At 41.6% G+C, this 27,439-nt stretch overlaps 1 protein-coding gene across 1 annotated transcript; it reads right to left on the bottom strand.

The window, feature by feature from the left end:
* Nucleotides 1-15,703: 15,703 nt before the first annotated feature.
* On the bottom strand, nucleotides 15,704-17,045 carry LOC147899067 (16.9 kDa class I heat shock protein 1-like). Its single transcript, XM_087377849.1, has 2 exons — nucleotides 16,738-17,045; nucleotides 15,704-16,139 (listed from the first exon to the last, which is right to left on the bottom strand). The coding sequence occupies exons 1-2, from the start codon at nucleotides 16,937-16,939 to the stop codon at nucleotides 15,853-15,855; spliced, it is 489 nt and encodes a 162-aa protein (XP_087233975.1). The 5' UTR covers nucleotides 16,940-17,045; the 3' UTR covers nucleotides 15,704-15,852.
* Nucleotides 17,046-27,439: the final 10,394 nt, after the last annotated feature.

The following is a 27,439-nucleotide window of genomic DNA, read 5'->3' as shown; positions in this document are numbered from 1 at the left end:
TTAATGAAAAATTTACAGATAAGGGATTTTAGAAATAGGCCTTGAATGCACGTGGTATAGAGGGTTTATTCATAGTGACCCCCCCAAGGCCACAGGTTCTATCCCTACGAGCATAGGGCTACAGTTATGATAGTGGGCATTGGGATAGGGAATCGATGGGATCTTAACGAGTTACCAATGCACCGATTGGTGGTATAGTTATCGCGACAGACGTGGGGATCAAAATGGTGACAATCAATAGAATAAGCATATCACGACGGTGGCAGAGTAAGCGTATAACACCGGTCGATAGGTTCAAAATCATAACGATCGGCCAAATGAGAACAGTGACAAGTGACGTGATGTGCATAACGCAACAAGCGGAGGGATAAAAATATGACCTTGAGCATGGGGGTGGGTTCACCGCACCGACGGTGGAGTAGTAAGATAGCAACGGTCGATAGGATAGCCCTATAGCCACGGGTCAATGGTTTTCAAAGCGATGGGATAGTAACTCTAACACGCATTAAATCGGAGCGATGGGTTAAGTCGTGGTCAGAAGTTAGGTCAGCGGGTTAGCTCTATGGCACCGAGTCAACGTGGTTTGACCGTGGGTTATGGCTAACGCATCGATCGATGGGATAGGACTATGGCGCCGACTCGACGGGATAGGCAAACACAGTGTTGTCGATTGATTTTTGATTATTCTTAAAGATTTAGCAGTTTTGTTCATGATTTTTTATGATAGGGGGATGCTAAACTACCTAATCTACCTATTCAATGAAAAAACTTGAAAACAAACACTTTTTGAAAGCCAAAATGCAAAATTTCAGAAAGGGTGAGTTCTAAAACACAAAACCACTCCAAGATTTGGCAAGAATCCTTATTTTTGTTGTTTGTTGAGGTGTTTGGACCTCACACACAGCTTAATAATCAAACCCACTAAGTTTCTATCAACTTGAAATACTAAAAAGCAGCAGTGACAAGCTTCAAATGCTCTCAAATGGCTTTTCTACAAGAAAAAATAGTTGTCCATCCTCACTCTCACTTTCTCCCTCTCTTATCTCCTACAACTCCACTAACAAGCTCCAAGTTAAGCTTGAAGACTTGTGCAATGGGAATATATTGAAGGAAGACAAGTGCAAATGCAAAAGCATACCTTTTCTCCCCAGTAGCAGCACCAAAAATGTAGTGGGTATCGACAGTGATTCACATGTCATGGGGATGTTGAAGATATGCCGATGGAGTCTCCACTCCTAGCTACTCCTTGTGGGAGCAATGCATAGCCAAGTCATCCACAAGTGTCACTTGAGCGACCTCCGGATTGTTATAATGTGTCTGCACGCGAGAAAGGGGGAAGAGAAAGAGGGGAGAGAAGACGAAAGAAGGGGAGGAGAGGGAGAAGGGATGAGGAAGAAGAAGAGAAGAGGAGGGTGAAGGGGGTAGGGTGGCAGATGTGAAGATAGTGGGAGAGAAGGAAGGAGTCTCACTTGCGGCTTTCTCACATACACAATGGGGGAATACACACAAAGGTGGAGGCTAAAAACAGTTTTCCTCTTCTTAGTTGTGAACGCCAAAATAACTCTACTACAAAGAAATAGAAGAACCCATTATTCATGGGCAGTTGTACCAACCGCATCTGCAGCTAACAAGTCAGTGACATAAATGCACAATGGTCACCTTGGCATATCACGAGTGGAGCTCGATATCTCAACACTCCCCCTCAAGCTCAATCCTAATTCCTGCACACCAAGCAGGTCTCTGAACTTGCGTAGCTTCTCTATGCCCAATGCCTTCGTGAATATGTCAACTACCTGATTCTCTGTGCTGACATAAAGTAGATCAATAAGACCTAGTAAAACCTTCTCCCACACATAGTGATAATGCACCTCAATGTGCTTTATTCTAGCATGATAGACTAGGTTATTTGCCAAGTGTATACTGCTCATGTTGTCACAATAAATGACAACTGGCCCATCTGTAGACTGATGCATATCATAAAGTAGCTTATCAGCCTCTGTGCTTGACAAGGCAACTGTAGGTTGTTTCTTGCTACTCCAAGTGACTGCAGCACTCCCAAAAGAGAACACATATCCACTAGTAGATCGTCTATCAAAAATACTACCAGCCTAATCAGCATTAGTGTATCCATGCAACTGTATCTGAACCCCAGCCTCATAAAATAGTCCATACTGCAATGTGGACTTCACATACCTAAGTATGCGTCTAGCCGCATCCAAATGCAGTTTCCTTGGAGCCTGCATAAACTGACTTACCAATCCAACAGCATAGCTCAAATCTGTCCTGGTAATAGTCATATAAATCAAACTTCCTACTATGCATCTGTACATAGTAGGGTCTTCCAGAAGCTCACCTACATTTGTGCTCACCTTCACATTCTGCTCCAAAGGAACTAAAATAGGCTTACAGCCTGTCATCCCATATTTGGACAGCATGTCCAATCCATGAGCCGTATCCCACTTGGTGATCTAATCACCTCAATGCCCAAGAAATAACATAGCTCTCCCAAATCCTTCATCTCAAACTTCTGCTTCAATAGCATTTTCACATGAAGGATATCTTCATCACTATCACCTGTGATTATCAAATCATCAACATAAATGACAAGCAGCATAATACCTTTCTCTATTTTTCTCACATAAAGTGAGAAATCTGCCTTGGAAATCTGAAAGCCAATAGTGACAAGATACTATCCTATCTTGTCAGACCATGCTCTAGGTGCTTGCTTCAAGCCATACAATGCTTTCTTCAACCTACAAACAAACTCAGGATGAATAGCATGAACATAACCTCGTGGCTGCTCCATAAAGATCTCTTCTTGCAAATCACCATGCAAGAAGGCATTTTTTATATCCATCTGATGTAAAGACCATCCCTTTGATGCAGCCATAGCAATGACTGCTCTTACGGTTGCCATCCTTGCAACCGGACTAAATGTTTCTTCATAATCAATGCCATATGTCTGTGCATACCCCTTGACAACTAATCTTGCCTTGTATCTGTTCACAAAACCATCTGCATTGTGCTTCACCTTATAAACCCACTTACAGCCAATTGCATTCTCGTCTTTAGGCAAAGGCACCAATTCCCATGTAGCATTTGCTTCCAAGGCATCCATTTCTTCATCCATGGCTTTCTCCCATTTTTCTTTTCCCATGGCTTGCTCAAAAGAAGTGGGTTCTGGTTCTTGTATCACTTTGACCATATAGGCATAGTGAATGGCTGTAAATCCATCATATTTTGGCCTATCCACAAGATACTTGACTTTGGTAGACCTGTGCAAAATAGGCTCACTTCCAGGTGCTCTCAAAACATCCCTGGTCTTCCTTACTCCAGGTGTAACAATAGAAGGAATACCCAACTCATCATCAATGCTCTGTTCTGAGCCAGTGGATTCACAATCCACATAAGAGTGACCTGCATTCACATCAAACATGGGCTGATCTACCTTCTCTTTTCCTTTTCGTGATACCTGCGTACCATTATCTGCATTGCTTTGAGGAGATTCTCCTGATCTCAATCTGCCTGTCCATGGCGAAGTACGTGAACCACTGCTAGAGGACACTATAGCTCCACTAATATTTTGTGATTGCTACTGTGAATTCTATGCAGCATTACCATTTTGTACATCTACATCATCAATCACATTTACTGGCTTATACCAGCTGCTCATCTCATCAAAAACAACATCTTTGCTCACTATAAACTTACGAGTAGAAGGGTTATAGCATCCATACCCTTTCCACTGCAGAGAATAACCAATAAAGATGCACTTCTTAGCTCTTAGATCCAACTTAGACCTCAACTCATCTGGCACATGAACATAGGCAATGCAATTAAAAATTTTCAAATGAGAAATATCTGGTTTCCTACCAGTATACATCTCCTCTAGCGTCATGCCATGTATTGCTACAATGGGAGTCCTGTTCATTATGTAAACTACTGTAGCAACTGCTTCAGCCCAATAATAATCTGGTAGGTCTTTTTCATTTAGCATGGCCCGAGATACCTCTCCAATATGCATGTTTTTCCTTTCTGCAAGTCCATTTGGCTGTGGGGTATGACTGCATGAATATTGCTGCTTTATGCCATGCTCTTGCAGGAACCTTGCAAACTCATTTGAGAGGTACTCTCCCCCTCCATCTGACCTTAGGCATTTTATTTGTAGGCCTGTTTCTTTTTCAACCATAGCTTTAAAAGCTTTGAAATGCCCAAACACTTCACTTTTCTTTTTCATAAAATGCACCCAAAATTTTTTGCTGTAGTCATCAATAAAAGTGACAAAATAATGACACCCTCCAATAGATGTAGCTTTAGTAGTCCACACATCACAGTGGATTAATTCCAATGGCTTTTTACTCTCTTGAACATGTCTAGGAAATGGTTTCCTTGCCCATTTTCCAAATTGAAAGGCTTCACATACCTTATGCATTTCTGCAACCTTGAATTTAGGCAATCCTGCAACAATATTTTGGGCCTACATTGATTTAAGTCGTTGTACATTAACATGACCAATGCGTTTATGCAAGATATCAATATCTGCAACTTCACCGGTCCCATGTGCAAACATTGCTGCACTCAATTCAGGCATGTCCGCATCCAACGTAAACATCCTGCCCTTCTTCTTTCCTTTTGCTATCAAGCGACTGTTATTTTTCATATCCTCAACAAAGCATCCATGAAGATTAAATCTGACCTGCAAGCCTTGCTCAACCATTTGACCAACAGAAACCAGGTTCTTGGTGATATTTGGGACATGAAATACATCAGATATGTATTTCTTTTTCCCATCCTGCATAGACAAAGGAATTTTACCAATCTGCACAATAGGATGTGCAGCATCATCACCAGTCTCCACAAATCCTGGTCTTTCCATTTTCCTTGCATCTTGCATCCATTTGCATGACCTGTCATGTGGTTTGATGCACCTGAGTCAACATACCACACATCATTGCTTTCTTCTCTGCACTTGTAACAGAATATGTCATGTGCTGCACCATAAATAAATGCTCATTTCTATCATCACCCTGTCTACTAGAGGATGCATAATTGCCTTACTGCAATTTTCCATTCATAATATCATTTTGCTTTTTGTAGCAGTCTTTAGCCATATGACCCATTTTACCACAATAGTAGCATTCAACATTGCTGTTTGCATTTTGGCCTCTCTGCCATCCACCATGACCTCTTTGGCTCCCCCTGCCTCTAGAGTTACCACGTCCTCCTCCAAAGGACTGGTTTTCTTGAGTTTGCTGCATATTCTGATTTCTACCACGGCCTCCAGATCGGCCTCCTCTACCTTTGCCTCTACCTCTTCCAGCATTTGAGTAGACAGCTTCTTTTGAAGTTCCTCCTAAAGAAGATGCACCACCATTTCTCTGCTCTTCAGAAATTAGAAGAGCAAACAACTCCTCAAAATCAGGAAATTTTTCACGGATGGCAATGGATGTCCGGAACTGTGCATAATCCTTTCCTAGACCATTCAAGATCACAGAGACTAGATCATCATCTTCCACTAGTGACCCAATGGAAGCAAGTGCATCTGCAATTTTCTTCTCCTTCATGTGGTAGTCATTGATGCTCATATTTTCTCTGTGCACATTGTGCAACTCCTGCTTGAGCTGCATTTTCCTGGCTTGCGTATTTGTGCTGTACATTTTTGCCAAAGTATCCCATGCCTCCTTTGGCGTACTTGCATCTGAATATGCACAATCATAGAATCTGAAATACTGATAGACAGCCAGTACATAATTTTTTTGGCTATCTCATGCCATCCTTTAAATGCCTGCATTTTCTATTGATTGGGAACATTAGGAAGAACTGGTTCTTCTTCATTTCCTGTAATGAACTCCCAATAGCCTTTTCCCATAAGGAAATTCGTCATTCTAAACTTCCATGCTTGGAAGTTGTTCTTGTCAAGCTTTTCAGTGACAATCAATGAAAGAGAATCAAACGCCATTACTGAACACTGCAAAATATTCTGTCACTGCAAAAAACACAGCTTCTGCCTCACACGGGCAAATCTGCAAAACTGATGAAAGTGGTATTTGACCACACAATCACTTCCTAGTGACGATTTTGTATCAATAGGCAATAAGGATGATTCTTTAACTCCCAGTATCTTTGCTCACAAGCATACGATGCAATTTCTATGGTAACTTTTCACCGACCTATAGAGCAGTGGTCGCACAACAAAAATATGGCCTTTTTCTCAGTGCTTGTGGAGAACTTCCGCCTCCAAAACGGGCCCCAAAATGGCCTGGAATTAGAAAAATAAAGTCACCACAGCATATATTTCCCTCTCGCCACATCGCGAAGGGCGTCTCAATTTGAGACAATGTGCTCTTGCACTTTCCGGCTGTGCTACTTGCAGAGATTTGCTCCCAAACTCGAAAAAGGAAAGCAACATTGGTCCTCTTACCAAGACACTGCGAGCTTGGTTTGCTTTCTTGAGCTCCTTACCACGAACCAGGCTTTGATACCATGTGAAGATAGTGGGAGAGAAGGAAGGATCTCACTTGCAGCTTTCTCACATACACAATGGGGGAATACACACAAAGGTGGAGGCTGAAAATAGTTTTCCTCTTCTTAGTTGTGAAAGCCAAAAGAACTCTAGTACAAAGAAATAGAAGAACCCTATATGTGGGTCTCAACCAAACTCAGCTAACTAAGGTGGCATACTAATTGAGCCACAAACTAGAGTACATAAGGATAGCTGTCATTCAGCTATTATTCATGTTGGGCGGTGTACCAACCGCATCTGTAGCTAACAACTCGATGACATAAATGCACAATGGTCACTGTGGCATATCATGAGTGGAGCTCGATATCTCAACAGCAGACACAAGGGCACTATGAAGGAAACAAGAGAACACCCAAAACACTCTCTTGGAAGAGAAGAGGGAGCTTGTATTCAACTTGTGCAAACAACAATGAAGACCAAAGTCAACCATTTGGCCTTTTATACAAGTCACCTTTTGAAGGGAGGGCCAACCCTTTTCCTTTTTAGCACTCTCCCTCTCTTTACAACCAAGGTCTCTTGGACCCATAGGGTGCCAAGGCATATTGCTATTCTTTCCATGTCTCCCTCCTAGTGAAAACATTTTGGGCAGATTTTTGCAAACTTTGGTTGTGCATGTTTGATCCCAAGAAGGGATTTCACTTGTTAGGTTTGCTACAATTTTTGTTTTGTCTGGTAGATATGGCTCAGAACAATCCCAATGAGGTTTTTGGTGTCCTCACACAAGAGGATAAGTTGGATGGCACTTACTCCTTATGGAGTTTTATGGTTCGCAACATCTTAGTTGGCAGACATCTATGGGATTATGTCAATGGAGATGAGTCAAGGCTAGAGACTATGGTTGCACCTATTAATCCTCCTCAACAAGGTGGAGGCAAGGGTAGAAATCAAGGTGCAGAACAAGTGTTAGGTGTAGTAGCAGCTGCTTTGGTGGCTCCCACATAGGAACATAAAAGGTGGGATTCATGTGATACATAAGCTCTTTCAGTCATTTCCCTTTCTATCAAAAGGTTCATCATTCCTCACATTCAGTCATGCAAGACCTCGAAGGCAGCTTGGGATATTTTAGAGAGCATGTTTGTAGCCAAAAATGATGCCTGGGTCTCTTTCTTGAAGAGAGAGCTATCTCACACACATATGGATGAGGGTGATTCCATGAATGCTCAACTCACCAAGCTTCAGGATTTGAGGGAACAATTGTTGAATATAGATGAGATCATTCCTGATTCAGAGATGATTACCACCACTCTAACAGCTTCTTCAGATGATGTTTTTGAGGGGTTCCTTCCTATTGCTTTTGGTTCCCCAACTGATACTCATGCTGAAACTCAACATTTGAAGCAGCCTCCTCTTGCTCCACATGCCCCGATTCAGCCACTTTCTGATTTTGTTCCTCCACAGGTAGTGGATGATGTTGTCAGGAAAGAGATTCAGGAGATACATGCAATAAAAACAGTTCCTAACTGGCTACTATAGACTCTCACGGAGAGTATACTTGAGGCACCTTTGCCTGGCAGGACTCGTTGTGCAGCACGGCACACAAGGGTTTGCTTTTTCTGTTGAATCAGCTCATGGAGGTATTCTTCTTGATGAAGAAGGACCTGATAGTTTTGAAGAATCCAAGGATAATGTGCATTGGATGAATACCATGCACAATGAATTATAGTCCATTGAGAAAAATTAGACTTGGGATGTTGTGGATTTACCACCAGTAAAACATGCCATTGGTACCAAATGGGTTTTCAAAGTGAAAAGGAAGCTAGATGGGTCTATTGATAGGTACAAGGAATGGCTAGCTGCCAAAGGCTATGCTCAAAAAAAGGGCATAGATTATGTGGAGACTTTTGCTCCTACATCCTGGATGACAACTTTCAGATTAGTTATTGCCATGGCTGCAACTTTTGTTTGGAATGTCCATGAGTTGTTTTTATGTCCAACTTTCCTTAATGGGGACTTGCAGGAAGAGGTTTATGTCAAACAGCCTCCTAGCTTTGAACTTTGGGCAATGAACTTCAACTTTGTGAGGTGAATAAAGCTTTATATGGGTTGAAACAAGCCCCACGTGCATGGTATGCCAAGATTGATGTTTTCATGGCAAGGAAGGGGGTACACAATAGTCCCACTGAAAGCACCCTCTACATCAAGAAGGATGGGGGGGATATTTTGGTCATCATTCTTTATGTAGATGACATGCTACTCACAAAATGAGGAAATAATTGCATATTTCAAGGCTGAATTGAAAGCTAAATTTGACATGACAGGTTTGGGCATGTTAAATTTCTATTTGGGGATCCAATTCGTACAAGACAAGCATGGCATTGTTATGTCTCAATCCAACTATGTACAAAAGCTCTTGGATAGATTCAACATGCAAGATTTTAAGCCTATAGCCACTCCCATGGAGCGAGGGCTGAAGCTCACTATGTATGATGCAAGTGAATTAGTGGATGCCACACTTTATAGCTAGGCTGCTGTTGGATGCCTCATTTATTTGTGCAATACACAGACCCCAATATTCAGTATGCAGTATCTCAGGTAAGCGGATATATGCGTAGCACAAAGACAATGCAGGCTATAAAACACATCTTTCGTTACTTACAAGGCACAAAGTCTTATGGCTTGATGTTTCCCAAGGGGGGTGACTTGCAGATGCATGCTTACAGTGACTCAGATTGGGCTGGAGACTATGACACTAGGCAGTCCACAAGTGGTAATTGTTTCTTTTTTGGAAAAGCTTACATTTCTTGGCTGAGCAAGAAACAATCTGCTGTGGCTACTTCCTCATGTGAAGCTAAGTACATGGCAGCTTTCACAATGACAGTTGAATGTGTTTGGCTGTGTCGTTTGTTTGCTAATCTTCATCTCTCATTAGAGGGTCTCTCACTGATAGTTAGAGTGCTATAGCAGTGGCAAAGAATCATGTGTTTCATGCTTGCATGAAGCACATTGAGGTTCATTATCATTATGTCAGAGAGAAGTTACATGCAGGGGAGATCAATATGATCTATGTGTTAACACATGACAATGTTGCAGACATCTTCACCAAAGCACTTCCACGTGATAAGTTTGAGGCATTTCGCAGTGCCCTGAACTTATCTCCTTTTCACGATTGATCACTTCCTTGTACATCATCACATTGGCACTGTAGGGGGGGTTTTAGAATTATTGACATATTCTATGCAGTAACCAATGTAATCCATAAGTGAGTTAGGGAAACGTTTCTCTCACTAGAGGTTTTTCCCCCTAACCATACTTAGTGGGTTAGTGTGGTTTTGTCACTTAGACAAAACCACCTTCAATCTTGTGTTTTCTAATCTTATCTGTTGCACTCTATGTTTGCTCCTACTTGCTCTCTTGTATCCTGCTTGCTCCATTCTTACAGAGAATACCTTGTCTTGTGAATAAGGTTAAAGATAATTTAAGGGACTTGGGGGTGATTGTATCCAGGAAGGATGAGTTGGTGGGGAGATCTATTATGAATGTTTGTATCTATTTTTAGGAGGCTTTTTACTGTAGTTGCAGTGTAGGCCATAGGCATACACCCCCGGTGGTGGCCAATTTTTGTAATTGGTCTTGTTTTTTTTTTCCTGACTACTATTTTATTTTTTAATTTTATTTTTACTTTTTAAAAAGGATGTGTAGAGCACATAAGGTGATAATTTATTTAAAGATGACGTGTGTACAATAATACTTTCTCACCTACAAAGAGGATTAAATGGTCTGATAGAATGTAATAGAAGAGTTAAACAAGGTCAACATCGTTCAAGTGGCATGCCATGTAGTAAGGAAAAGAGGAGGGAGAGATTGTGAGAGAGAACGAGAGAGAGATGACTTGGATTCACACCAAGGAGAAGAGAGAGAGACAGAGAAAGAGAGATAGAGAGATAGAGAGTGCTTGCCTTGAAATAGAAATTAAAGAGAGAAAGGGGGAAGAAAAGGTGGAATCACGTGCCACCTATTTTTCTAGACAGGCCAAAAACAAATATAAATTGAATTGTCTGAAATGTAATACAAGAGTTAAATAAGGTGGACGACATTCAAGTGGCTTGCCGTGCAGTAAGGAAAGAGGGGCAAGAGAGTGAGAGTAAGGAGAGAGAGATGACTTAGAGTCACACCAAGGAGAAGAGAGGGGGGGGAAGAGAGAGAGAGAGAGAGAGAGAGAGAGAGAGAGAGAGAGAGAGAGAGAGGGTGCTTGCCTTGAAATCTATACTATTTCTTAAGGAGGGAGGGAGGCATAAGAAGCTAACACGTGGTAAAAATTCTGACGTAGCATGAATGTGGAGGCTCAGGAAGAGAGGAGGGAGGTTCGGGAGAGGTTCGGGGTGGAGATTGCATGAAGATGACATGTGGTGACCATGGAGAGTCACTAGGCGACAAGGGGGCAGGCTGCAAATTGGGAACTGCCGCCATGAAGATGCCAATAGTCTCGAGGTGGGGGAGTAAATGCATGACATGCCAAAAAGAAGTTCCATATGGCACGTGAGGGCAGAGCAAAGACCAGAAGCCAATGAGAGGTAGAGGTTGAGCACGGCTACACAACTGATGTGGCAAAAGATGAGGTGGTGCAATTGACATAGCTAGCATGTGGCAGCCATCGGTGGGTTACTAGTGGTGTCTCAAGACTCAAAGGGTAGAGCTACGCAAGGTGTCAGTGGGATAGAGCTACAAGCAAATCAACGAGCATGGCACATGACAAATCAGTGGTGGACAACGGTGCACACGACATGTGACAATGCAAGCCATGTCAACATTAGTTAGATGACTAGGTAGAGAGAGAAGGGGAGAGAGAAAGAGAGAGAGAGAGAGAGAGAGAGAGAGAGAGAGAGAGAGAGAGAGAGAGAGAGGGGGGGGGGGGAGGGAGAGAGATAATAACCTACACACACACACACACACACCCACACCCACACCCACACATGGAGAGAGAGAGAGAGGCAATATATTTATTTATATAAGCAAATACACGCACACACACACACTCACACATACAAGAGAGTGAGAAAGAGAGAGAGAGAGAGAGAGAGAGAGAGAGAGAGAGAGAGAGAGAGAGAGAGAGAGAGAGAAAGACGACAGAGTGGAAAGTAAGAGGGGGAGGAGATAGGGAGGGCGGAGAGATAGATATTATTAAAAATATATATATATATATATACACACATATACATATACATATACATATACATAGATAGATAGATAGAGAGTGAGAGGGGGGGGTATATATATTAATGTATTTATACATATTTATTTAGGCGAGAGGAGGCCAAGTCATCATAGGAGATGGGAGAGGAAGAAGGGTGGTAGGGACACCAATCCAAAGGCAAGGAGAAGTAGGGGACCAAGTCAGCTCTATTTTAATGAATGTTCTCCAAGTTAGCGCAGTCTGTGTCAAGTTCTCCTCCATGCGAGCTCTAGGTCAAGCTCATGAACTCCTACACAATTCGCTCTTGAATGCCTACCAAAGTAACGTCAAGGAAGCTTGCTAATGTTTTCACTTACCAGTCAATCAACCTTCGCATCACCTTTGCTTTGCTTTGGGGAAACTCCTGCAGCTTTGACATAAGGTGATGTTCTTCTTTGCTTCAAGTAAAATCCAATAGTTTTGATGCTCCACTTTTTGTGAATCAGTGTATCAATTAATTTGTTGAAGCTTTGGTTGCTTTTCATTTGCCGAACCTTGGCAACGTGGATTTGCACACAACCTTTCCATTTAGTCTCATCATGAGCTTGAAGAGATATGCGACATATACATTCCATAAGTTAGAAATCTATTTGTATTATATCCAATTGTCATCCATTGCTTTTGCTTCTCCTGCCTCTAATCAATCCTTCCCTCCATTGCATTCCTTTCTCCTTTTGCCTAGATCAAGGCATCCGCAAGCATTTGCCTCATCCCTGGCAAGCTATTGAAGTGTGATAGGCGCCATAGAGGTTGAGTATGGAATACAATGATCCATAGGGAGAAATCTGAAGTTTGGATTTGTGAGATCAACAGAGGAGCAATGGCAGGGGAGACAACATCTTACAAGGAAACAATGGGGCAACCACGCAATGATTCATCTGAATGAAGAGCAAAGGTGGCTGTCAAAGGTTGATGGGAGGATGCCTTTATGCACACTACACTTGCCTCTATGTGCGGTGCAACAAAGGTTATACTCTTGTGTGTGGCCTTAGTTTTGTAATGTATGCTCCTTAGTTTTTATGAGCTTTTGCGATATTGCTGATTTGGAATAAGAAAGAGTGCTCTTTGTGTGTGTATCCATGTGTGTGTTTCTGTAGTTTGCAACATTAGTGATTAGGACAAGAGAATCACAACAAACAGTTGGACTAAGAAAATGACAACAAAAAGAGAAGAAACATAGTATTAAAAGGTCATGGCTATGGAGAAACATTGATTTGATTAAAATAAGTAGAAGGTAGAGTGTAGCAGACTAAGGAAACATTGACCCGACCCCATTTACACCAGCATTTACAATTCCTTTGCACCAAGCCCCATCGTCCGTCCCTACTTGCAAAAGTGTATCTGTATTGGTAGTTACCTTCACTTGCATTTCAAATGGAAGTCTACGTTAACCAGCTCTTGCAGCTTTAGACCCTGTCATGCCACCCACTACCCCATCTAAGGTGTATTCTACGTGCTGGCTTAATGCTTCTCTTCTCTTCTCTATTCCATGATTTTTTCACTTTAACCTTTCACTGCTCTTGGAAAATCTATATGGAGGGTTCTCAAGGGTTCGAGGGAAAAGATAATGAAACTCATATATAATTCTGAAATTGAAACTCAGTGCAAACTTTGAAACTCATATTTTATCCCATATATAGTTCTGACATTGAATTACAATGCAAACTTTGGACAAGACATCCAATCTTCAAGAAGAGCAAATATGTATTCCATAGGAACCATGCTTCAAACTTTTTGAACATTGAGCTTGTGATAAGCTTGGATTATCACAAAGGGACTTTTGTGGTAGAATTAGTGCGCAAGTCATTTTTTCACTTTAACCTTTCGCCGCTCTTGGAAAATCTATACGGAGGGTCCTCAAGGGTTCGAGGGAAAAGATAATGAAACGCATATATAATTCTGAAATTGAAACTCAGTGCAAACTTTGAAACTCATATTTTATCCCATATATAGTTCTGACATCGAATTGCAGTAAACTTTGGACAAGACATTCAATCTCCAAGAAAAGCAAATATGTATTCCATAGGAACCATGCTTCAAACTTGCTTCAAACTTTTTGAACATTGAGCTTGTGATAAGCTTGGATTATCACAAAGGGACTTTTGTGGTAGAACTAGCATGCAAGTCATCAATAAAGATATGATCACCATAGCTACCCAATTTCCTAAGTGTGCAAGTCATCAATAAAGCGCACATGTCATCAATAAAGATGATCATCACAATCATCAATAAAGATGGTCCATAGCTACCCAATTTCCTTAGTGCGCAAGTCATCAATAAAGATGATCCTCTCTCTAGATCGGCTATAAGCTTCTTCGAAAGGCTATAAACTCCTTAGTGCGCAAGTCATCAATAAAGATCCTCCCTCTCCACCCCCGCTTTCGACAAGGTTGTAAGCTCCTTCGAAAGGCTATAAGCTCCTTAGTACGCAAGTCATCAATAATGATCCTCTCTTTCTAAAGGTTGTAAGCTCCTTATTCTCCTTAGTGTGCAAGTTATCTTTATTAGTGCACAAGTCATCAATAAAGATCCCCTCCCTCTCCCTCCCTCCCTCTGCCTGATCTATCCCCCATGAGCGGGACCTCTCCCTCCCTCCCTCTGCCCGATCCATCCCCCATGAGAGTGGGACCTAGAACATTGGGTGTATAGCTTCTTACAAGCTTGGCAACACCATCACTCTAGAATTGGGCAATCTTTCCAACTTTAGTTCCCTGCTTTGAAAAACATAGTAATTTTAAAATCTCAAAGCATAGATATTTGGTTTTTTAGTAAGTAGGTTTGGAAGTTTGGTTAGATTTTTGTATATTAAGTGACTTTATTTTCATAAATTTTTTATGTACTAAGAGTATTTTGGTGTTAGGATTTATTGTAGTATAAGTTAGTGTGGTTATTGTTCAATATTTTAGTACATGTGCATGTGCTTTAAGATGTATGCATATGTGCAAGTGCATTTATCTTATATGCAAATGTATAATTGCAATTGCATGCATATGTTCTCTTATTTGGATGTGTTAAGCTATATGGATGTGAAAAGTGCATAAGTATGTGAAAAGTGCATTTACTTATATGGGCCTTTCGCTTAAGATTAAGTGAGCATAAGATTAAGTGAGCCAAGCCAAGCGTTTTTAGTACATGTGCATGTGCTTTAAGATGTATGCATATGTGCAAGTGCATTTATCTTATATGCAAATGTATAATTGCAATTGCATGCATATGTTCTCTTATTTGGATGTGTTAAGCTATACTTATGTGAAAAGTGCATTTACTTATGTGAAAAGTGCATTTACTTATGTGAAAAGTGCATTTACTTATATGGGCCTTTCGCTTAAGATTAAGTGAGCATAAGATTAAGTGAGCCAAGCCAAGCGTTACCTAGGGTTGAAATTTTATTTCTTGAGACATTTTACCACCTTGAGACCCAATGCAGCAAGTCTCCAACCTGTTGTAGACAGGTCGAGCTACTCATAGACATTAAAGAAAAAAAGAGGGAAGAAAAGGTGTAATCACATGCCACCTATTTTTCCAACCAAGCCAAAAACAAATATAAATTAAATTTTGCTTCTTCAAAAAGCATTGCCTTTACTTAGTCGTGTCTTTTACTTCGGCGAACCTCTTGCTTCTCTAAAAAGCACACGACTTTACTTAGGCGACTCTTGCTTCTCCAAAAAGCATTGCCTTTACTTAGGCAACCCTCTTGCAAGCCAAAAGAGGATTTTTAGGAGAGAGAGAGAGAGAGAGAGAGAGAGGGGGGGGGGGGGGGGGGGGGTATATGTAGAAGTTAAGAGTGTAATTGCATTGGAATATGTCTCGACTAGAGTAGTGGAAATGAAAATTCTTAATTTCACTCCTCCAAGAGAGTTTCATCACTAAGGTTGCCTTAAATCGTCACTAAGGCTACCTTTCAGGCAGGCCAAAAAGAGAGGATTGTAAGTTTTGTTTTAGAAAAAAAAAAAAAAGAGAATTGTATAATTAGGGGAGAAATATATTACAAAAACCTTATTACAACATACTATTTGAACGCAAAACTTTATTACAAAGTGCAGACGGAGGCTTCTGCACCTTGAAACGCTCACGAGCTGCAATACTTCCATAAGAGCATTGCAGCTTACAAACACAGGTCTTATTTCCCAAGGATCATAGTATCAAACTCGACGCGAGACTACTTCTGAGCTGCTTCTGATCCCCCGATGTCGATCGATTTCACTTCGGGTGCCTTGGCTTTCACTTTGGGCACTGTCACCACCAGAACCCCATTCTCGAACTTGGCAGCGATCGAATCAGTGTTGACGTTCTCCGGTAGACGAAAGCTCCTCAGAAACTTGCCGCTCGCACGCTCCACTTTGTGCCATTTGTCATTCTTGTTCACCTCCTCCTTGCTGCGTTCACCGCTGATGGTCAAGACGGAATTGTCCACTACGTCTAGCTTCACTTCTTCCTTCTTCACACCTGCAAGAAAGAGATGAGGAGCATGTCATCAGTGTCAATGTTATAGTGACAAAGCTTCAAATGCTGGGGGGTTTTCCAAGGATTCCTCCCGGCCGCACTCTGAAACGATTCAGGGAACCTAGAAGCCCAGCTCGCAACGCAAGATTTCGCCGTAAGATTTATTGAACGTAAACCATTCAGCAGAAGCACAAAACCGCTCACAAGCAGAAGGCTTAATCGACACGCTTGCAGCTACTGCCCGTCACGCAACTTCTGATCCCAGCCCAACAGAAATGAGGCAAGATCGAATCCACTCGCAACTCGCTGCTAGTCTCCCTATTGCCCAATTTACAAGCAGGCATTTCGGATCCAGAACAAATGCAAGCTACTACTCGTCATAAAAGGCATGCCACCACTCATACACCGCTAACGTGGAACACAATTGCATCTGCAAGACATCTTTCCTCGTACAGCGCAGGAACCACTCTTTCTACTTAATTTTAAACGTGCGCTACAACCAGGCCAAAGTGCCGCGCAGGGTTAATTCTACGCTGCTCTGTTTTAACATGAGCACGAGAGGCAGGCAAGATCGAACCGGGGACGCTTGCGAATACGTTACCAGGGAGGTCAGCAGAAATAACGTGGGCATCGTCGGTCTCTTTCCAGTCGATGCGGGTGTTGGCGAATGCCTGGACGTCTTTGGCGAAAGAGAAGGCGGGCTCGGTGTCAAGGGAAGCGAAGGCGGATAAGGGATCCAAGAGTGACGAAGAGAAGGAGTCGGGGAAGAGGGAAGAGCGGCCGAAGAAAGGGGTGAGCGCCATGGATTGTAGAGACTGTGTGTGTGTGTGTGTGTGTGTGTGTGAGAGAGAGAGAGAGAGAGAGAGAGAGAGAGAGGTGGGCGAATTGAGGGTGACGAGCTTGTCTGCACTGAAGTTGATGAAGAAGATGATGAAGCAAAGGACTAATGGTGGGGGGTTTATTATAAGGTGTCTTTTCCTTCTAGACTCCTCTGGAATACGCTCCAAAGGGCCACATTCACTCGAGCGCTTTCTAGAGCCAACACACTCGTCATTCTTTAGTCCTTGCTTCCACATCCTCTTAGGGCCACTTCGAGACGCTTGAGACGAAAATTTGAATTAATATTAATGGGATGGAGCGCCATGCACGATTAACATAAGGTTTTCCAAAGAATTATGCGACAAGTAGGGAGGTAGGAGTGGTGAGAGAATTTGCCGCATGCAACTAGCACGGCCTCCATTGCTTCGTGGACCTAGGTGGCCAAACAAACCTTACAAAATTTCATGGACTCGTTTGGGCGCCCATGTGCTTAGGGCCACAGCCACCACCTGCTCACGCACATGCACGAGCTGCTCGCTCTCGCACCCATATGCATGCATCTGGGCTACATGGAAACATGCCCTTATTAATCATCTTGCCTAGCCAAAGGAGTGCTTTGGCATATCTTACTACAATTTCCCCCATGATTATTTATTTAAATCTTGATTATCTCATTGTTCTTACTTTCTAAAACACCGTGGCATAAAATCATCCAATTTGTGAAAAGAAATAAGGAGGGGGGTTAATAGGTGCCCATGATGTTCCCAAAAATAAAATACATTAATTAGTTTTGCAAGGCGCAGGCATGGGAGGACCAAAAGTCCATTTAAGTGATGAAAATTTAAGCACAAACTAAGGCGGTGGCACAGGTGGTTCAAGAACATTCATTCAGGAACCATGTTCCAGAAGCAATAGGCAGAGGTTCACGAACAACTATATAGAGGGGGCAGAAAAAGGCAAGAAGAGTGCCAAGAGGTCGGAGGAACAGTGGGAGAGGCAAAGATTGAGAGAAAGGCAGAGAGTAAGAAAGAGAGGCAGCATTGCAAAGAAAATTAAGCAATTGCCTTCTCCACTGAGTCTCAATCTGAAGGTTTATTGCTGAGAAATTGAGCTGGGGCTCCATGGTTTGGTTGCATGGTTGCGTAATGCAGGGCCCTAGCTATTGGGAGCTACATGAAAGCTTAGAGAACGATTGCATGTGGGCGAGTCTGGGAGAGGTGAGGAGGGGGAAGGTGGACAGAGCTTCCTTTTTGGCCTACCATATATGGAGGCCTAAGTAAAGCTGATGGCATTTGAGAAAGCTCTTTTTTTAAAGGGATTGGCACCACGTGGAGCCACATCAACGCTTTAAATCCTCTCTCTCTCTCTCTCTTTCTCCCTCTCTCATTGCTAATTTCTTCTGATTCTTCCCTTCAAAACCTCTCTCTCTTTCTCCCTCCCTCCCTCCCTCCCTCCCTCCCCTCTCTCTCTCTCTCTCTCTCTCTCTCTCTCTCTCTCTCTCTCTCTCTCTCTCTCAGCTTTCTGCCCCTTTTTCCATGCTGCACATTCAATTTGTCTTCTTTTTCGATCTCGGGTAGGCCTTATGAATGATATTCATCTTGTTTAAGGGGATAGAGGGAGGGGAAGTTAAATTTTTTGGAGGTGATGTTGATTCCTGAATTGCTTAGACAGTGAGGATGAATTTACAGGCTAGACACTTTCACATGTTGAGAGTTGTGGTGCCATGAGCACTTGTAGAGCAAAGGTATGAGCAAAGGTATGAGCAAAGGGTAAGCTGCCACATGGCATGGAGGAGATATCCCACATGTGAGCAAGCAAATGGATGTAAGTACCCTCACCTATAAAAGGGAGGTTCATTTGAAGTAATATCAATCAAGCACTTTGCACTATCTCAAGATTCTCTTTATGAGTCCAAGCTAATCTATCTTGGAACCTAATTGACTTGAGATACATGTCATGAGCACTCTCTTCATCATGTTTCCACATAGGTTCCATCCACCTTAGAGCGCTCCATAGATCCTGAGGCACGCATGTTTTGTCATGGTATCAGAGCATAGGTTTAGCTCTCCTAGTTTAGCTCATTAGTAGCTCATTAGGATAGCTCCCATTCCTAGATTAGTTTTAGAATGTAAGATTAGTGTTAGATCTCAAGAGTTCTTGTGAGAATTCATTGAGAGAAAGAGCGAGAGAAATCCATCTTCTTGTGGGAATTCCGTTCATTCTTACTGTGAGAAAGAGGCTACGCATTGAGAGAGATAGATAGATCTATTCTCTATAATGATCTAGGACAGGAGAGGTTTGAACCCTGAGAGAGAAGTTTCTTCTTGAGAGTGTTCCATTGTGAAAGAGTCATCTACTCAACCGACTGCCAACAGAATCTCTGCATCCGCACTCTGTTTCTCACTTCCAGGGACGCCTCGTATGTCATTCAGTACCTTCAATCGGGAGGATGTTTGTAACAAGTGCAAGTTGCGCTTGCATTGCCTCTAAGGCTTTCGGTGGCCATTGATCTGTGACCTGAAAGGAAGGACAACAGCAGCAAGGGCTACCTCAGTGAATTGCCTACAATAGCGGCTGGCTTCCAACGACACAGCCACGACAGACTTCACTCGCAACGCTTCACTACCACTAAGAGCTCTCTCCTTGCGACAGAAACTCCAAAACTCCAGCCAGCCGACAGACCTCCCGTCTCCTGCTTCAAGCGCTCATGCTTCAACAAGCCTCAAAGCCCATAGACAACCAACGGCCATCGCGACCTGCAGCAGATAAAGAATCCTACAGGGTAGCGTCTTCATCGTCACGTCCCTAGCCTCTAGTCTCCTCAGCAAGTTGCTCGAGAAGCTCTTGAGCCAGTCGCCAGCCAACAAAAATGATCACGTCCACCTTCGATTGCAAGGCTCCCGACTTCAAAGCATAGGAAGCCTGAGAAGCCTGGCTCACAGCGACCAGCATGCTGGCAGTCCGTTCTTTTTCCTCCGCTCGAGCTTCAGCGATGCGCCCCTGCTCCAAATCGACGTCGACGCAGAGAAGCAAGATTTTCTTCTCCTCTAAGGTTCACCACATTTTGACACGTGGCAGATAAGTTTTGACCTGGGTTAGCTCCAAGCAACCATGGGTTAATTGGTTTGGTCAGTGCTCTAGTCTATGCCACATGGTAGATAAGGTTTGGTGTGGTTAAATTAAACCATGGTAAGATTTGTGTAAACCTTGGGTTAACCAAGTGGGTCTAAAGGATGCCACATGGCACAGTGCCACCTAAGCACAGAGCCCCTGCTAAGCATAGTATGGAATTCAGCATGTGAATCCTTGTGCCACATCATCAAGGCCCCCTCTTCTTCACAAAAGCTTCAACAAGCCATAACTTGCAATCCAGGAAGAATTTGGACATGCTCCAAAAAGGAAAAGTGATCGTCTTTTCAAGCTCTACGCGCCTGTATGTTAAAATCATTGTATGCAATTAGACACTGCCAATATTGAAAGAATTCAATTGGTAAGACCTTTGCAATAATTGGTAAAGCAACGCATGAATGCAGAAAGCATGCCAAAAGCACAAGTGCATGAGATGACCATAGCAGAAAGCATGGCATCCACACATAAAGCATCAAGGCACATGGAAGAACAAAGCATCATGCAGGTAGCTACACCAAACAAAGAAGCAAAAGAGTCGTCATCAAGCCATGAGCCAAAAGGTGACATCAATGGAATGTATTGAAAAGCAAAAACCTTGCCAACCTTGCCTATGTTTTGTAATCAAACCTGACCACCTGAGAGTAGCAATGAAAGCACCCAGGGGAGGTATTGACATGTAAAAGCCACACTTGACCACCTTAAGTAGCATGTATGCACTAAGGGGAGGTGATGGAATGTAACTCACATCTGACCACCTTGCAGTAGCCAAAGGATCATGGCACCAAGGGGAGGTGTTGAGAGTTGTGGTGCCATGAGCACTTGTAGAGCAAAGGTATGAGCAAAGGTATGAGCAAAGGGTAAGCTGCCACATGGCATGGAGGAGATATCCCACATGTGAGCAAGCAAATGGATGTAAGTACCCTCACCTATAAAAGGGAGGTTCATTTGAAGTAATATCAATCAAGCACTTTGCACTATCTCAAGATTCTCTTTATGAGTCCAAGCTAATCTATCTTGGAACCTAATTGACTTGAGATACATGTCATGAGCACTCTCTTCATCATGTTTCCACATAGGTTCCATCCACCTTAGAGCGCTCCATAGATCCTGAGGCACGCATGTTTTGTCATCACATGGTGCACACACATTCATGGATGGACCCGAGAGGGGTAGCAGTATGTGAAGCTACATAGGTGGGCAAGCACTTAGTTGGTGAGGTGTTTCGAAATTTTGAGCACAAAATTAAAAAAATCATGGCACTAGTTTGATAGTGATTGGAGCTCTGTAGTGAGAGCTAGGAATTTTTGAAGAGAGTAGAGCCATTAGAGTAGAGCTAGGAGAGGGTTTAATAGAGATTGCAAGGGAAGAGGGGGAAAAAGGGGAGTGAAGGTATGCATAAGTCTCTTGTCTACATACTTGGCATAATCCCCTTTGGCTCCTACATTCATGTTATATGTCAAACATCACACTCTAGTGTTGCCTATAGTTATTGTACCCCCTTTATCTACAAGAGGTTACTTATTCATTCTATTTCTCTTTTAACGGGGTCTTTGTATCTAACCGTTCTCAAGTGTTTAATGTTGGTTTTGTCTACGAAAATTCACAACCGCTTATCCTGAAACCATCTTTTTAATTTTGGACATCTTTAAATCTCTCTTTCTCTCTCTCTCTCTCTCTCTCTCTCTCTCTCTCTCTCTCTCTCTCTCTCTCTCTCTCTCTCTCTCTCTCTCTCTCTCTCTCTCGCTCACTGACATTGCATATGCTCTAGCACATGGAATTAAAAATCCTATGCATCTCGATGGTTATGGGAAGCATCATCTTATAAGGTTTAGAGAGTCACTCTCAACTCTAGAGGGTAAATAGATAGAAGGATAGTAGCTCAATGAGAAAGAAGCAAAAGAGTAAAAACTAATTATGTTGTATTTTCCATTGATATAAAGGACTAAACAAAAGATAGTGAGCTTTGAATTTGTATTAAATCTATTGAAATACATCATATAGTATCAGCTTATCTCTAGTGGTTTATACATTTATGCATTTCTTTATAAGCTTTTTAGCTCTATCATTCCATTTGTGATCCATAAAGATCTTTGACTACCTCTATTCTGAATGTTTCTGTGAAGCTATTGAGTTGTCATAGATTTGCCTTCTTCTTTCTTTTGTGCCATGTTGAAGGCAATTTTGACTTGTGACAATGCAGATTTTTTCTTTATTTGTCACCTTTGTAGTATACATCTATAGAACCATTGGAAAACTTCTTTCAAGCATTTCTTGCAGTGTAATGAGACTTATCCATTCCTTGTGTAGACCAAATTGTAGGGCATCCATACTTTTTTGCAAAACACGGAAGGTGGTTATAGATAATATGATGCAATCACTGAAAAGATTAAGTTACTATTTTGTGCTAAGAAGCATGCAGTATGTATGGGAAATTAGAATAGTGTGGTATCTATGAATGACCGTTCACACTCTCAAGAACAGAGATGTCTACACAAGAAACTATCTTGTGGACCAATCTTATTCATGTCTACTCCTTGATTGAGTGGCCTAGTTTTAACTACTTGAAGCATGTGAGTTCTTTCACCTAGCAAAATAGGCATGGTAATCAATCCTAGAGGGGTGCCTATCTTAACAAAGTTATGTTCATGGATAAGTGGTTTCTTAGCTAATGTTTAGAGGATTGTTCTTCCTCATGAAGCTCTTCTACTCTAGTGACATTCACTTCAAAACAAATCAAATATAAATTGTGGATCTAATATTGTGGAACTTATCAACTGGTGTCACCGATGTGGTGAGCTTCCTAAATACTTAAATACTAGAATCATTAAATTTGTCCCTAAGAATCATAATTAGACTAGTCTTGGAGGCCTCTATCCATGTTGAACTGCATGTATAAGGTTCTAGGAAAAGCCATGGCTAATAGGGTCAAGTTCTTGTTAGGAAGAATTATCCATAGGAGACAATATGGATTTTTCATGGCATATCTTAAATGTCCTCTTAGTAATTGACTATGCGATGACTGGTAATGAGAAGTCTATTGGTCTTAACCTTGACCTTGAAAAAGCTTATGATAGTATTAGATGGGAGTTTATCGTGTTTTACAATGCAAGAATTGGATTTGGGGAGGCTCTTTTTTAAAACTAGGACGTTGTTCAACAATGCTCATGTAATGGTTTTACTCAATGGAAGCTTGCTTCAAACAAAGCCTTGCCTTAAAGAATTCTATACATTACTTGGTTGCCCCTTAGATCCATTGTTGTTTGCTGCAGTCACTTAACCTCTTCTATGTCAACTAGACTATCACAAAGGCTAGGAAATATTAAAGTATTGCTTCTACGAGTTGGTTCATTTGTATGTTCTTAGTTTTTTGCTGATGATAACATCAACTTTCTTGTTTTTGAGGTTAATAATCTCTTGAATGTTTTTTAAGGATCTTGCTATAGTAACCGACTCTAGGATTAATACCTCTAGGATGACAGCTCTATTTCTCTCATGGGAATATTTAAGTTATCAGGTATTTGGGATGCCCTATTGGTCTAGGGTTGTCTCTCAAGGATAAGTTCAATTAGTGTTTTGCCCTATTGGTCTAGGATTGTCTCTCAACTATAAGTTCAATTGGTGTTTTCCCAAATGTGAAGAGAAGATTGACAAGTGGAAAAGCAAGAAACTTTCATTTGCTGGTAGGTTGATTGTGGTTAAGCATATTATGCTATCATTTCCCATTATGTGCTCTTTGTTCCCCCTTCTCTGCCAATGCTCTTTGAAGGTTGGATAGAAAGATTAGTGGAGTGTTTTTGTGTGGGAACTATTTACTACCCTCAAACAAAGTAACGGACTTGGTGTTGAGAGCATAAATGCTAAGTGTGATTCTCTGAGATCTAAATGGCTCTTGAAGTTGGGAAATGACCAACTATAGTCTAACTTGCTTGTCACTATATTTGTGTGAATGGTCCTTGTGGGATAATTGAGCCATGGCACGATTTTTTGCTTTTTTATGTCCCTCTTAAGGTCCCTTAGTCAAAATTATTTTCCAAACTATTGATAATCTGGAAAAGCAAGACTTGTGGCTCTTGTTGGATGGGATTGAGATTGCTATATGGAGACGGATCTTTAGCTAGATCACTTTGAACTTTTGATTCGCTTGTCAAGAAAGGTCTTATTACCTTTAGTAATGTCTGGGACCTGAGAGCTAATGATTGGATGCCTGTGGATGCCCTTATTTCTTAGCTCAGTATTTCCCATAGGGAAGGAAACTTAGTCATATTTCTCATTGGAAGAATTAAGGATACATGGACAATTGGCAAAACTTTGAGGAGCTCTCAAGATTTCAAAGGTTTTGCTCTCAGTTCTAGGAAACCTTTACAGAAGTGTTCTAGAATAAAAGATTCCAAATTGCTTATACCTTGTTGTTGGGTTCTGAGAATGTTGTGAATGCAATGGAAGTTACATGCCCCAATGGACAATATGGTGACCTAGAATTTTAGGACTTGGAGAGTTTGGAAAGAAACACCCTCTTTTAAATTGAATTTGTTGCTCTGGAAGGTGATGTTTGCAAGTTGCCAATTAGATATAGGCTTGCAACTAGAATCCGATGATATCCCCTATGCCGATCCAGAAAGGAAACCCACATGTATTTATTTTGAGAATGTGTGGAGGTGAAGATTGCTTGGTGGAAAGTTTATAAGGAGTTGGACAAGGATTTAAAATGTATGTCTTTTTAATAAGGAGTTGGACAGGAATTGGAAAGGAGTTGGATAGGGATTAAAAAAAGTATGTCTTTTTAATATAATGCATACTTTTTTGCTAAAAAATGTGTCCACATTCTAAACACAAAAATGTGGTTTTTGCTATCACTCAAAGGTGACTTATTGACCGAGAAACTACCACACACGGTATGACTAGATACCATGCAGTAATTTTCTTGATCTACCGCATGGTGTAAGATGACATCTTGTGGACCCATCACACCACACTGTATGGTACCATACCACATGGTGTTTTTTAGGGTGCGACACATTGCAACTATGCTCGTTAAATTTTCTAGGGTTTTCAATTAGGGCCATTGAGCCACCATGGTCGGTCGAGGTACCATGTGGTAGTTCTATGATATGTTATAAAAAGACCCCACCCCGCATTATTCGCAAAAGAGCCATTTCATGTTGTTGCTTTTGGAGAGCTACGGTTTTCATTTTCATCTTTTATTGGTGAGGCTTTTGCTTTGGTTTCTCTTTTGGTGTCAGTCAATCACGACAAGTGATGGCCCACCTTGATCGATTGAAATCACCTTACCATGGGTGATTGTAGGATGTTAGAGAGAGAGGGAAGAAGAGAGAGGGAAAGAGAGATAGAGAGAGAGAGAGAGAGAGAGAGAGAGAGAGAGAGAGAGAGAGAGAGATGCATGGTTGTGTGTCAGTGAGATGACCCGCTTCGACTGGTTGAAATCGCCTTGCCTTGACAAAGTGTGTTCTTGCATAATAAAGATCGAAGCTAGGTGATGGCTTGCATTTGCCAGCTGATTCTCCCCACTTTGATCTACTTATATATCATATTTATTTATGTAATATTTATATGCATAGGTGTCAATAGAGTCGGGTTTTATTTGGATGATGGCTCTTTTTTGCCATCGTGGTCAATTCATCTCGATAACAACCCTTCCCAACCAGATGTGTGATTGGAAAAGCTAATCTAGATCATCTTTGTAATGTGATGATGTTACACATTTCCTATTCTAGCCTCCATCATCTGATAGGTTGATACTAGATAGTGACTTTACAAAGATTCCTAATACGTTTAAAAAACTCTTCACATTACAATAGTGGATTATGTATGGGTTGCATACTTGACGTAATATTCCATTGCTTTAGAAATCAAAACGTGTTTACTGCTTTATTATTGTATGGATCAAAAATTCTATGAAAGTCATTTTGGATCATGACAATCAATTGTGTTTCATGTCATTTGGATGGGCTTAATTTACAGTTGCATAGCCTGTGTAATTCATGTGTTCTTTATTTTAAAGTAGTTTTAGCACTTACAAAATGATTATTACATGCATTAGATCACTACATACCCATCCTTGAGGGCAACACAAGAGAAAAAGATAGCTCAATTGAAGGCTGAGGTTCTGATGCTTGTCCGTCAGTTAACAATTGAACACTTGGTAGGATTGAGTGACAAAAAATTTGGGCCATTGGCACATCAAAATATTTATGAGATCAAATGCAAACCTAAATATTTGACCTTTTGTGCATGAATTGACAAGGGCGTGGCCAAATGTTTGAAGGTTGGATGTTAAATTGATAGTTGAGCAAATTTTCCCTTAAGTATTGGGAGACCCTATAGATCAATGGGAAAGATATGCAAACATAAGCAATGGCACCTTTCCTATCAATGGAGAGGAGAAGCTTGCACTGTGGGGACAACTGAATGAAAGGCATCGCAAGTTTCTACTCAAAGAAAAAAGATAAAGTAGAAAGGGGTTGTAGGAAAGGCAACAGCTAGTGCCCTGTTCCATACGACCAAGATGGCTAGTGGGCTAGATGTAAACATTGATCCAACTCAAGCTGAAGGGAGAGCACAGATACACCTATGTCCATCATTTGCCAACATGTGCTCTCACACAATGCACTTCCATTAATAGCACTAACCATGCATGAACCAGTGGGGGCAAAGGAGGAGAAGGAAAGGTTTTCTGGATATAGGTTGTGGGTGTCCCAAGCCTTAGACCAACATCGTGGTATGTTGGCAAGAGGAGTAATAGATACGATGCCCATGCACATATAGCACTAAAGAACAAGCTAGCAAGATGGCAATAGTCCATAGAGTTGTCTGATGGATATTAGGGTACTCACACACCAAAGAGCTTTGGGTTGTCACTCCATTTTTCAATTAAGTAAGTGTGCACGATATGTTGATGTGTCTCCCACATCACTATGGAACATATATGAGATGGGTCAAGACCACACATCCAAGAGAAGAAACTTGCTTTGACTGGAACTCCCCAGTCACTAGGTTGTGGGCAAGGTTGTTTTGTAAGCATGCTTTGTCTGTTATTGCTACTATTGCCAGTGCTTTGAGAGCAGTCCACAAACACAGATATGCTCACACCAATCTACAAGCAACCAACTACATGTTGGATTTCACAAGAGATGACATAGTCTGTGCGAGCAGGGATTATTAAGCAAGTATCCACAAGACCCAGCTTATGCTCCTCCTAAGGAATTTCCATGGTTTGCGCCACAATTTTATGCTAGTCTGAATACACATCCAAATACCAAAGACACATGGGCACCAGAGTCAGATTGCTTTGATGTTGGTTGGTTGTTTAGAGAAATTGCCAACTTTCTTGTAGATGC

Source organism: Dipteris shenzhenensis, chromosome 8 (genome assembly GCF_047967505.1).
Source record: "Dipteris shenzhenensis isolate YYH24624 ecotype China chromosome 8, Dip_SZ_1.0, whole genome shotgun sequence".
Classification (NCBI taxonomy): Eukaryota; Viridiplantae; Streptophyta; class Polypodiopsida; order Gleicheniales; family Dipteridaceae; genus Dipteris; species Dipteris shenzhenensis.
Note: the sequence above shows the minus strand (reverse complement) of the source record. Positions and strands in the feature narration are given on the sequence as shown.